General features: G+C 41.0%; 1 protein-coding gene across 1 annotated transcript in view; it reads right to left on the reverse strand.

The window, feature by feature from the left end:
• The window catches only part of COL25A1 (collagen type XXV alpha 1 chain), a 343,017-nt gene that overhangs the window by 86,083 nt on the left and 243,285 nt on the right, over positions 1-13,649 (reverse strand). Inside the window, exons 8-9 of the mRNA XM_054161728.1 lie at positions 5,444-5,503; positions 3,482-3,589 (exon numbers count right to left, since the gene is read on the reverse strand). Of these exons, the coding sequence (XP_054017703.1) occupies positions 3,482-3,589; positions 5,444-5,503 (168 nt within the window). The remainder of the gene's footprint in view (positions 1-3,481; positions 3,590-5,443; positions 5,504-13,649) is intronic.

Here is a 13,649-nt window from a genome sequence, read left to right on the forward strand (position 1 = left end):
TGCAAATAATCATGTTTCATAAACTCATGAGTAGCATTATTTTGGTACTGAAGGAATGCAATAATTACTCAGATGGTAAACACCCAGATTGGCTTTTCATGGTAATCCATCCTTTTTTTCAATGGAGTCTCTTTTTTTGTGGGCATGGCTCTACTTGAAGTTAGAATCTATCTTCCCTTTTTTTCACCTATGAACATATACCACTGCCTGTAGAGAGTAAAATATATCAGTTGTACAATATGGGCAAAAAATACAGATTTAAAACCCAGAGTTCCTATCTGGTTTGTGGATCACTCCCTTATAAACCCAGTGGAGCACAGGGCAGTCCATGTGCTGTTGTATCACCACAATTGAAGCATCTTTAGCATCTTTGTCATAAAACAAAACAAAACAACAAAACACAAAAGCCAACTGTAAAAGAAAAAAAGAATTTAAAAAAAAGAGGGCAGATGAGCACTGCTGTGCTGTGTTGTTCTTGGCAACCAAAAAGAATCAGAACTGCCTCTCTGGTTATGTATGCATTGCATTCAGAAGTAAACACACTGAGATACTTGAGAGAGAAACCACACAGGCACAGGTTTCTGACAGCTAATTGCCCAACTTTATTGACCACTTTGGCTCACTCTGAGGCCTTGTTAACATATGTATACAGCAATCACACAGCCTGGAGTGAGCATTGCAATAAATGTTGGGAAATAATGGTGAAATAATTTCATGAGTTTGTATCACATTCTGTGGTCTTACCAGAAAACAAAACCAAACCCAACAAATCTCATTCTCCTTTTACTTCCTTTTGGAGGTCTTAAAGTTTCAGATTCTCTGTGCTAGTATCTGTGTGATGCCAAAAGAAGATACCTGTTCTAGGTATTACTCTATAGGAAGGCAAGTATGTTGAGGTTCCAACAGGTTCTTCTGTTGACATCCAAAGAAAAGGCTTAGCAGAAGGTTCCACAAACCTTGCTTACATCCCTACTCTTTCTCAGTGCTCTATCTGCTGGCAATAGGCCCCAAAGTGTTTCCCTAACATTTCTACCTCCTGAGCTCCAAAGATTTCCTGTGTGTGAGACCTGTGCATCCTTATCTCCAGAAGCTTCATGTATCTGTAACAGGATTCACACTTCTGGAATTCAAAGTGGTGATGACACAGATGGAGATGTGTGGGCACAGATGGAGACCTTTTGGCACACAGGTGGCTCCTCAGCCCTGCTACACTGTGAAATGGAAGTAAACGTGGCTGCTGGAATTGCTCCCTGTGGCTTGCTACCTTGGCTGCCTGACTTTCTCAGGATACTAAGCAAGTGTGTGGGTGTGAAACATTGTCTCATAGTTCTGGTGACTGTAAAACTCCTTGCTTGAGAAGGGCAGACTGAAAGACAAACCTCTCTTTTGCCTAGCACTGCAAAAGAGGAAATTAGTGCCCTCTTACTGTGGTTATCCACTGTAAGGACATCTTCCTATAGCTGTGTGATGCTGCAACACACTCAGCACAAATAACACGGTGCAGCTATTGCAGCTCTTTAGCTCAAAGATCCATGCAAGCCTTTTACAAATAAAAAGCTGTCACTACCTCTGGGCTAAGTTATCCCATTACAGTTCTCCTGCTTGACTGTATATCACACAGTCATGGAGGAACAAGCCTTCTGAGGATCAGGAAGGTTAACCTGAGGGCACAGGACAGCAGCAAGGAGCAAGATGGTAACAACAGTCAGCAGTCTGGAGGGTTTCTGTCTGAGTGCTTATGTGTATCTGAAAGCAGCATTATGAGCTGATTTTTCATAATGCTATAGGGCTTAAGATAGCCACAGCTTAAAAAAACTATAAAAAGAAACTCTCTTTTGCCATCTAAAGTCAAAATCACTACAGACCTATTATGAAATGGAATGACCTCATTGCATAAAATGCATTACTTTCCTGCTGTGAGAAACACTAACATTCCCTTTGCTAAAAAGGCACAGAACTCCAAGCAACAAACAGTCACATTGTGATCAGCAACACCAGTTGATCCTGAAAGCCTCTTGTACATGAATTACAAAAATGGTACCACTGCAGTCAGACATGGGTTCTGGTTTTGGCCACTACATCGAACCAGAAGCAACTTTGCTGACAGCAGACAACTTTCCCACATAAAAATAACACAAGAGAAGCCAATACAAGGTCCAAAGCCTGACGTGCTGCAGGACTAACAAGAAATGAGTAGGTGGTCAAAGAAAAACATTGGAATGGAAGCAGCAGAATTTCAATGTAATTTCATAACCTTGAGGTAGAACTTGTATGGGCAATGTTGGTAAAAACAATAAAATCAAACCACCAGTAACAGCAGGAGCACCCCTAGTCTACTACAGGTGCTAACTGGCAAGCCTTGGTGGATTTTCACAGGAAATTTTGCAGAGCCTTACAATTGCCATCATGTTACATTCTGTTTGTACAGTCACTACAGTTTCAGATGAGGCAACCTATATAAGGTCAGAAAAGGAGTGTAAGTATCTTCTCTAAAAAAGGCTCTGCAGGGAAGTGTGATGCCATCTGGTCCTGGCCCCACACAGTGAGACATGCTTTTTCATCAAAAAAAGTAAAAAAAATCCCTGTTGGCTTCCAGTGCTGCTCCTCACCTTGCTAGTACCCTGTGTGTCCTTACTTATCAGGGGTGTGTGAGTGTGTGTGCATCTCTGCTTTTTGGCATTCCAGTTGCCATGCCTCGCTCCTGTCTGTGATCCTGATTCCATATTGATGTTACAGTGACATTCATGAGGAAAATAGAGGAACTTCTTTGAAAAGAAGAAAAATTTAGGAGGCTGCAAAATATAAAGATAAACCCATACTTGCACTTTTCTAAAGACAAAAAAAGAAGTAAATTCATATGTTTATGCATGTGTTAAAAAAGGGCTCAATCATTAGATCAAAAAGTGACAAAGGAGTGTGTCTGATCCTGTGATTAAAATGAACAGTAAGCAATGTACTGGATTCTGCTGGTTATTCCAGTAAGATATGGGGGGGATGAGCCAAAAAAATGGTACTATTCTACTTTTGTAAAGGTGGCAAAACTTGACTCCAAACTTCATCCTAGCTGGGCATATTGAGCAGTTTAATACTTGAATTCCATGATTTTTGAGGCCAAATCATTAAGAAGCCCATCCATGCTACCATGGCTCAAATTCAACTTCAAGTCTGAATAGATACATTTACTACTTGTGGAGAGAGGCAGACCCTCCTCATGCAGCTATTAAACATCAATGAAGAACTGAGAAATCTTAGAATGTGTGGGGAAACTGTCAGGGGTAGGAGGCAAGGAATCTAGGTGTTACTCTTGGCCATGCTATGAACTTGCTCTGTGGAGGGAAGTCCTCAGGTACACCATGAAGTCTGCCTGTGGTTCAGATTCCACGTCTGACTTGCCAACCTTACCTCAGAAAATGTCTTTGACAGTGAGCTGGCATACACTTGAGTGGAATTTGAATGCTGTGACAGCAACAGACTAACTCACCGGTATGCCAGGCATCCCACGAGGACCGTCTTTGCCGGTATCTCCTGGGGGACCTCTAGGTCCTGGGGGCCCTGGAGGCCCGGGGGGTCCAGCTTGTCCTTGGTCCCCCTAAACCAACAAAAATCTGATCAGAATTTGCTTTAAGAGGCATCAGCTACACAAAACCACATTGATTTATCCAGAAAGAGTGCAAAACAGGCTGGAAGACACTGCCATGAGCTGGACAGAGGCTTCTTCACTGCCTTTGGCAGAGATTGCACTTTGCCTTGAAGACCAGGGCACTGTATCTGTCCAGTGTAATCAGCCACAGGGCAGAAGGTTCCCATTCTAAACAGCTTGTCCCATGACAGGTCATATTCCCAAGTTCAGGGTAGACTTGCAATATTTTACTCATCTCGTTCTCCAGAGCAAGTAACTCTTTCCAGCGAGCAGCTGTTTGCTACACCACTGGCACAAGCACAGCAAAGCCGAGGTAAAAAAGCAAACTCACATGTGAGAATGTACAGTTTGCACAGCAGCTTTCCAAGCCCATCAATGATGCATGGATATATTTCAAAAATGAGCATGAAAAAACCCACCCTGGTTTTCCACAAAGCTGTACTCAATTTTTCAATTGTTTTGGGGAGCTTTATAAATGATCTGATTCTCTTAATGATTTTTGCCTATTAATTTGTAAAAGCCAATTTACAAGAGGGCTGCCAAAACATATTTTCTTCCCCTTTAAAAAGACACCCCAAAAAGGGTGCTCAATTTAATCTTCAGCACGCTGCTGCAAAAAGCTGGAAAAAACCAAAAGCCCCAAACCTCTCTGCATCTTAAATGCATTTAGCCAAGATACCCATAGCCTTTTAATGGTTAACATCATTAACAGTTGCTGCATTGCAAAACATTTTCCAATGAACAACTTGCCACGAGAAGGCATCTGACAAAAAGGGTATGGCAAAAGAGCAAACTGAATGTAAAGAAGAACCAGACTCCAGTGAGATGAAGCACTACCTTAATGAGGCGGCGTTTAATGAGCTGCTGATCAGCAGAGAGAAACCCATGATTGATTTTAGGAAACACCATCTGATCAGGCAGGTGAGGTCAAAGGTTGTAGGTCAGAGATGAGAGAATTGAAGAATAGACATCAGAAGGCCCGAGAAAGAAATAAAGACATATTCATTAGAATTACAATAGTTCAAAATGATATAAACCGGTGCTTCTGCCTGACAGAAACTGTGCATTTGCCGTGGGAGAAATTTACCTCTGACATACAGGACACACCATCTAATGAACCAATCATACACAATGAGTTAAATGCAGAAGTTTTTTTTCCTCCTGGGATTTCCTGTGAGTGTTCTTCACGTGAATGAATTTATTATTATTACCTAGGCTCTAATAAAAAAAGAAATCAGTGTTTTTATATGGTATTCTTTCAGCAGAGCTTCTAGAGACAAAGCACCAGTTCAGCTTTCAGTCAGACTTTCTAACCAGCATATTGTGCCATGAAGAATGGTGTCGTTTTAATAAGGACTGGAGTTCCAGCTTGATCGGATTGCTTCAATCCTTCCTGCTTAATTTGAAAATGCTCTTTGGAAAAAAAAATCTGCATGTGCAGATTAAATGCCTGATATCTAACACAAATAGATGACTCTACATGCGATCAGTAGAATTCAACAGTGTTTTCCACTCTCCTGTATGCCTCAGGGAAGCAGAACTAGAGCAAAATCTCATCTGAAAATGAAATACTGACTGAGATCAGGGGATGTGGCTGTTTCCAGGGCTAATGCTGCATGAGCAGTTTTAGATTTGATCCCATGCTGTGCATGAGGAGTACTTATAGCAATGGAAAGGCAGAAAGAGTTGACTCAGACCCACCATAAGGATTCATTGGTATTCCATGGTCAAAACAATTTTTCATGTGCACTTCTATGCTGATACAGAGAGACCTGACTGAACAGGTACATGTCAGCCACAAACCTTGACGGTGAGGATCTGATTACTGTGCAGAGCAGCGACTGAGGGGAAGCCTGGCAGACCCTAGGGACACAGCATAACATGGTACCAAAACAACACATCACAAACATCACAGAGACACTTTACGAACAGACAAACAGAACAAACACTATGTTTAGTGTACCCCACATTGCCTACTGACGGGAAACAGCCTTTCTGTCATATGGGAAACAGAGGCAGGTTTGTGTTATGCTAAAGATGCAGGTTGTTACTTTACAACAAGAATATTAGCAGGAGCAGTCCCACAAAGGTGACTTTCCTTAAATTGCAATACACTGTTATGACCATTTGAGAGTTGCTAATAAGCCAACAGATGACTGAGTCATTGTTAGGTAAAATGTGTTACAGCATTTCCAGAGAGCTATGTAGAAAGCTGTGGCTCTGGATTGATGCAGAACTTGACCACAGTGGTGGTGGACTTTGAAGCCCTTTGTACAATTAACATCCTGCTCCTCATGTTCTGTTTAACATATGACATTCAGCACATACACTGGTAGTACATACACAACTACAAACACTGAACAGTCTACTGCTAGATCTTGGGTAGTCCAGAATGGCCAAGGTCAACATTTTCAAGACATACATAGCAGCATTTTCATATCCAGGGCAAAAATTTCCCTGTCAAGCACTATGTGCTGTGTGTGGTTTCTCATATCCTGCTCTAGCAACACAGGTAGAACTTGAACTGTACTGGTACAAAAAAAGAATTGTGGCAATTGTGGCCTGCTCTGACAATACAAGGGGTGAATTTTGCCCTCAGTTCAACGCCTTTCTTATGCTGCCTTGTAGAGTGTGTATCAGACCTTCTAATAATGCTGAAACCTTCCATGGTTGAGCAGTGAGCTCCTAAAGAAAGAAATCCCCAGGTCCTCTCCTTGCCTTTAGCATAGCACCCTGTGAAGCAGCGGCTTGTTCAATGACTGAGAGACATCAGGCTCAGGATCATTGCATCTGTCTGTTATCTCTGAGCTCCCTATACGCATGCTGATACACTTGCCACCTCTGAGGTGGACCTGGCAGTGCAGCCCCTCTGCAAGGCCTGGAGCATATGGATTCAGGATTGCAGACTGGCACCTCTGAAAGGGAAGGCTGTGTCTGGCTCTGGTTGCCAGACAAGGTGGCTTTCAAGAAGCCCCGCGTAAAGACCTCGCTGGGGCAACCCACTTTACCACAGTGCATGAGCCCCTTACAGCCCAGCTGGCCTGGTGGAAAGCACCACCAGCAGCCTGCTGGGTCTCTCAGCTGCAGCAGATGCTTTTAACAGTGCAAATATTTGCTCTGTTCATCTCCACATGCAATCACACCAGAGTCTCTCTGTTTCACAAAGACTGAACTGGCAGAGTAACTTACTGATGCATGCATGTCCTTCACTAGCACCTTCGAGTTGCATTCATCACCTTTATTCCTGATCTAAATGCATGAGAAGCTGAGACCCTGTAAGTGGATCCCATAAAGCCAGTGACAGTTTTACCAGCCTTCCCACTTCATTCTGATGAACCATGGTGTGGCTAACTGCATTGCTCTTTGACCTGAAATCTCCTCTTTAGAAACAAATATAAAGAAAACAAAGCCAAAAAAGGCAAAAACTCCAAACATTTAAAGAAACTCACCCCTGAGACACTGCTAAGACTGGAATGATACATCATTTTGAAGACAGATGTATCAAATTTGCATTTATCTTATTATGGAATATAATTTAAAGAAGTTATTAGATGGTAACTTGCCAGAATCTTTACATCTGTGACTCATTAGCCCTGCTGTGCACATGGTCCATTCCTCTCCTAGATAAAACTACAATACCCACGTAATGGAAATGAGCAGAAACAAGAAACCTACAAAAGAACTAAAAATCTGAATAGCAAGCCATAAACTTTACATCGCATTTATTAAACAAAAAGACAAACATAAAATCTTTGAACAACTTCATTTTCTCTCATCAGCCTTCAGGAATATAGCGCAGCACTTTGCAGTTACTGCTAAGAGTACTATATTTGCAACCTGACATTTTAAAAAGTGAAACCTCAAAACTCATCTTAGGCTTGGTTTATTACACGAATAATGGACATGAAGGAGAGCTGAGAATTAATGCAGGATTTAAATCAGAAAATATACTGGTTTGCCCTGATTTTTTTTTTCTTTTTTCTTGAAAATAAATGAAGGAATTTTGAAGTTAGTGTAGCTCCACACAAAATTATTTCATAGAGCACTTCACAGTCCAATCCCAGCACTCTCAATGCTTCCCAACAGCACACAGACAAGTGCAAGGGCAGCTATCAGTACTGTCATTTTCTGCCTATATAAACAACAAATAGGAAAACATGACAGCCCCATCCTTTCATCAGCAGCTTTGTAAGTTCTTTCAGCTCATTCCCAAGTAGGACATAGCTTCCTTTACCTTGCCCAAAGCAGGCATAACCTCAGAACTAATGGTCAGAGACATGTCGCTTGGACCTGGATCACCTCTCCGTATGTAACAGACATACTTGAAGAGAGCCAGAAATATGGGAGAATTAAATGGAACCCAGCAAAGAAATTATAACGGGTGCATAGTTTTTGCATGTGTGGGAGGCTTTAGAAGGCATCACATCTTTTGGCATCCATGAAAGATAATGTTGGCACACAATGATCTTCTAAAAAGGCATAAAAAGAGCTATCCTTCCCAGAAAACGAGTTCTATTCCTTTCCTGTCACTCTGCTATAAATATAGCCACAAATATCCCCTAGATCTGTTTTATTTTTTCTCTATCTAAAGTTGTTCTTAGCAATGAATTCGAGGTTACTCAATTTTCTCTTTATTTGGTTGGATTCTTGAACGGCACATACGAAGGGCTCTTGTTCTACGCCCTGGGAGGCCCTCACAGAATACAAAACACTACAGTGACCAGCGGCGACCATTGGCCCACTGAACTTCTCTGCTGACAGCAACTCAAGCTCACCCTGAAATGCTAGCTGGTTATAATTTCTAAATTAACACATTTGTTGCATGCCTCACTGTAATTTTTGCCGAAAGGCCAAGCAAAACATGACGCTGGGTGAAGGTTAACAGGCATGTGACCACATAACCTGGTGTCCTGTCTGCCTACCTGGAAATGTAGATAAATCCTACTCCCTGCCATTCAGTGGCTACCAGGAAACTGAACCATGCCAGATCATTGTCTCTGTCTGATTTTTTACTTATATGAAATTGTTCTCCTGTTCAATCCATCACAGCCTTCAAGGACATAATTCCCACTATCAGTCCTACATTTTTCACAGTGCATTTAGCTCTGTGCATTGGTCTACAGGAGGTCAATATTGTAAGGTTGCCATAACCTTGTTGTATGAGAAGCATAATAACATTAAACAACAGCATTTCTGGTTTTACACCATGCTGTGTACACTCCATTTGGACTATTGCATATGCTTAGTATAGTAAATGTCACACTCCTCCTTAGGATTTTCCTTCTGACCTGCCAATAAACCCAGGCTGCACAAGCTTACATGTTCCTGTGAAGACATGGTAAATGAGACAGGAATTACCACCTGCTGTTCACTTGCACTTCCTAGGGTTACAGCCAGCTGCTGCTATTTCACATCAAATCGCACAGGCTTCAGGCCAGAGTGATCCTGACACTCTTTATGGCTGCTTTGCCTCCCCCCAGCACCACCTCCAGTTCTAATTAATCCCTCAGACCGAGTGCCAGTCCTGCAGCTAATTATTGTACCTGCCCTGGGGAATCCAGTGTTCGGTATCACCCTGTACGGTGCCATGGACTCCCAGCAGGAGCTCTTTTATATAATCCCTTTTATCAGAAGGGCTGCTTTCTCCATCAGCCAATCTGCTAACTACAACAGTGCACCACACTAAGACAAGGATCCAAGAATTTCTTTTCGCTTAGGCAATCATTCCGCTAAGAGTTTTAATTTGAATACATTATGTAATGATCCAGACTTTGCTTGAAAGTAATTAAAATGTAATGTTTCTGAACTAGCACCAACAGGCCACAATAAAAGTGTTGCTTTTCTATAATGGCCTCTGTGTCTTTTCACAGTGAACTCTACCTGACATTGCACTCAGAGTGAACAAAGCTGGAAAATGGCAGCACATTTCTGTTTTGGTCCTAGTATTAGATGAATTTCAATGAGGCAAATACTTCTTCCACACAACTCTGTTGTTAGTTCTAATAAGTCATCACCATATGACCTACACAAAGTATCCTGCCTGAAGGTAAACTTACTGGTCTTACTGAAAGTGGTGAGAGGCATTTAGTTGACTTCAAGATGGATTTGGGTCCTTCCCAAAACCAAGTTGGTTCCCACAGCAAAAATCTTCTGGCCTGGCTTGTTTCTCTTCAAGTTTTATACCCTCTGCATTTATGTGATGCAGGGAAGTGGTTCAAACCACTTCTGTTACCTTTGCTAAGGCTAGTTGAAATATTTTTAGAGAGTTGATTTCAGTTGGTCTAACTGAAGTGTTCAGTGTTGTAGCACTTTGGCGTGACAGCTGTAGTTTGAGATGAAACAACTACATGATGTTTTCTTAGTCACAGGACAGAGGTGTGGGAAAAGGAACAGGATGTACAGAGACTTCCTTCCTCACCATTCCTCTGGCATTACTAAAAAGGGGCAAGATGCAAACCAACTGGTGGTGAGTGAAGACATGCACTGTCTAGCTCTTAAGACAGGAATGACAACATCCTCATCTTGGGTGCAGGTATGCGGCACTCTCTCTAGAGTGTCACAGCTGTTCTGCATTCCCCAGGGGAACCTCAAGAGCCAAACATCAAAGGCATAGCTCATCCCTGGAGAGTCATCCACAGCCAAAAGGACGCTACTGTGAACTCTGAAAGGAGACACCTCAAGTCCAAGTGTCCCAATGCTTCAGATTAATTTGGCAGATGTACAATCTGAGTTCTTTCCTGACCTCTTCCAGTTACAGAGCTCCAAGTTATCTTGCTCTAATTTGTTACCCTAGTTTCAGCTTCATGGAAAACAGAGGAGCCTCAATGTAATATTAATGAAGAAGAAGAGATAATTAGTCCCAGGAATGGACTAGGTAAATACCTCTGCTGCTTTCTGGCAGATAAGGAAACAGTCTCAGAAGTTAAATTAACTGATCACAGACAAATTGGCATTAAACCAGGTGTCCAGCAGTTTTCTCAGGGCTGCTGCTGTCATGGAAATTGTGTTAACAGAAAGTCATGAATGGCTCTTTAGCTTTCTTATTGGGGCACACTAAGCATAGCTTGAAAGAGTGGTTAGATACAGTTTATAACTTGAACTATAATCTGCTTTTCACTGGGCAATTAATAACAGAAGCATGTGGGCAATCATACTGATAAAGTATGGGTCTACAACAGCACTGTGCTTGCACTATGTGTTTGAAGCAACATATAGTACAACAGAAAATATGCTTTTATGCACACATGAGAATATCACTTAAGGGAATGCCATCACTATATCACCACCTCTGCCACAGCTTTTGACAGAATATTCATATAGATGAAACCAAAGAATATTTAATCAGGGGAAAAAAAAACAAGTTGGGGATGCTAATTTATGCTAATGAAGCTACACAGACCTTCTATTAAGGCAGATAAAATTCATTAAGAGTATTTATAGAAGAAATTATAATAAACTTCACTAGGATATAGTCAAATGTCATCATGGCCGGTCCTGGGAGAAATTCAGAGAATATGTTTAAATGATGTAAAACTCTATTTCATGAACATAATAGTTTAACTGTCAATGTTTTGTCAAAGTAAAAATATACTAATGAAGATTAAAAAATAGTAACGTGCACTGTTTGGAAACAAAGCTACATCACTGATTTACCTACATTTGCTACAGCAGGCAATGCCTCCAAAAAATACAGTCCTGCTTTTGGTGAAGGCAAGAAATCAGGTTAATTCATATGCTGCTGTTTATTTTGTGAAGCAAACTTGTTTCTTAAAAAAAAAGTATAATATGAGTCCACCTTTGAATGAAACTGAAAAATTAATGATCATGATTTAATCATCACTTAGTAACTATTATTTTCTGATTGTGGATTTACAAATGAGGTACTGACTCTAATGACATGAAGAGTGGCATCAATCTGCTGGGGTGGGTCTAGAGGAGGGCCATGAAGACAATCAGAGGACTGGAGCACCTTCCCTGTGGGGACAGGTTTGCAAGAGCTGGGGTTGTTTAGCCTGGAGAAGAGAAGGCTCCAGAAAGACCTTATAGTGACCTCCCAGTACCTGAAAGTTTTTAAGGCCAGGTTGCTCTGAGCAACCTGATCTAGTATGAGGTGTCCCTGCCCATGCTAAGGGGGTTGGAACTGGATGATCTTTGAGGTCCCTTCCAACCTTGACAATTCTGTGATTCTGTGAAGGGGGCCTACAGGAAAGCTGGAAAGGGACTTTGTAAAAAGATTTATATTGATTGGGTGAGAGGGAACGAATTGAAGCTTGAGGAAGGGAGATTTAGAGTGGATATTAGGAAGAAATTCTTTACAATGAGGGTGGTGAGACACTGGAAGAGATTGCCCAGGGAGGTCATGGATGCCCACTCCCTGAGGTGTTCAAGGCCAGGGTGAAGGAGGCTTTGAGCAGCCTCTTCTAGTGGAAAGTGTTCCTAGGGGTATTTGAAGTAGATGATCTTTAAGGTCCCTTCCAACCTAAACCAGTCTATGAATCTATGAATCTAAGTTCTCCAGTTATTGTTAGTAGGAGCAGGTAAAGGCTCAAAATATTTATTATACATTCCTCAGAAACACATTAGCTAAGGATAATAATACTACACACATATTAAACTCATGCTTTTAATTTTTTTCTTAAAAAAATAAAACCAAGTCAAAATGTTGGACCTCTTGAATTTCTCTTTAATAGGGCACAGTTTATAGCAGTTGTGTCTGTAATGCAATGAGTGAATCAGTACTTCAGTTTAATAGGATAGCTTCTGTCTATACCTATTTAGATACATCAGTTTAGCTAACTGCTTCCAGGACTATTTCTGTCAATATTGGATAACTTTTAAATAGTTTTGCCAGCATGGAAAAGTAGAACCTGCAAAATTTTCATCATAAACCAGCAATTTCTCTCTAGTGGGCAGCAAATAAATAGCAAATGGATTAAAAGTACAGAGGGAAGGGGAAAGGGTTAACTAGGAAAGAACATTATGTCACTACCTGAGACTATTGTTTTAACAGTAGACAAGGAATCTTTTTAGTCTTCAAGCCAATAAAGGTTAATGCAATAAAAAGAAACTTCTAAGTACCTTTCTTTTCTAGAACTTAATCTCTTCTGCTGAAGACATTTTAGAGATGTTATCAAGTTCTGTGCAGAGCCAGCAGCGAGGAACATTTACTTTAACATACCAAAAGGAGAAAATCATTTTATGGAATTAAGTATGGCTTCTGGGTGGTTTCTCATCGTACCTAGACCAAAACCAACTTAAAAGCTGCTGGCTGGTGATTTCTAGACCTGATAAGCAAACAATCTCTCATGTATCTGAACTAAAGGAGAGAAGATATTTATTATGTCATTTACAGAGGGATGAGAAGTGACTCACCGAGACACTCAGTACTAACTGTTCCATTCCCAAGCCTTCACCTCTGAAGATCTATTTCCTTTAATCAGGGTACAGCCTCTACTTGGACAACATATCCTTTACATTCCTACCATAATGAAATCTTCAAAGGCTTTTTTTTTTTTTTTCCTTTCTTTTTCTTAAATGTGGTAGAGCCAAGTGACTGGAACTGAGCTGAGCAACCAGAACCAAGCAGTGGACTGACATCAGCATTTATTCTGATAGTCCACAGGCTAACCTCCATCGTTTTTAATTCTGTCATAGCTCAGTGCAGCAATGCAAATCTCCATGGATATGTCATGAAGCTATGTCCTCTGCAAAAAGCATCCAAAGATTTATAAACCTCACCCTTTCCTACACCAGTATTGAGGAAAGCTAGTTCTGTGTTTGACCTAAATGTCAGGTACCCCCCGAACTTTAAAATAATGAGTAGACATCTGATATAAATATATATATAAAGACATCAAAAAGACATTTTTTTCAATTAAGATCAGGACTTTTAAATACATCCACCACTACCCTGTCTCTGGGCACAAAAGCTATATTAACCTCCTGTTCAGACACACTCAGGGCATGAATTTCAATGTTGCTCACAGTACTGGAATGTTTATTTGGTTCA

This window comes from Dryobates pubescens, chromosome 1 (assembly GCF_014839835.1).
Source record: "Dryobates pubescens isolate bDryPub1 chromosome 1, bDryPub1.pri, whole genome shotgun sequence".
Taxonomy (NCBI): domain Eukaryota; kingdom Metazoa; phylum Chordata; class Aves; order Piciformes; family Picidae; genus Dryobates; species Dryobates pubescens.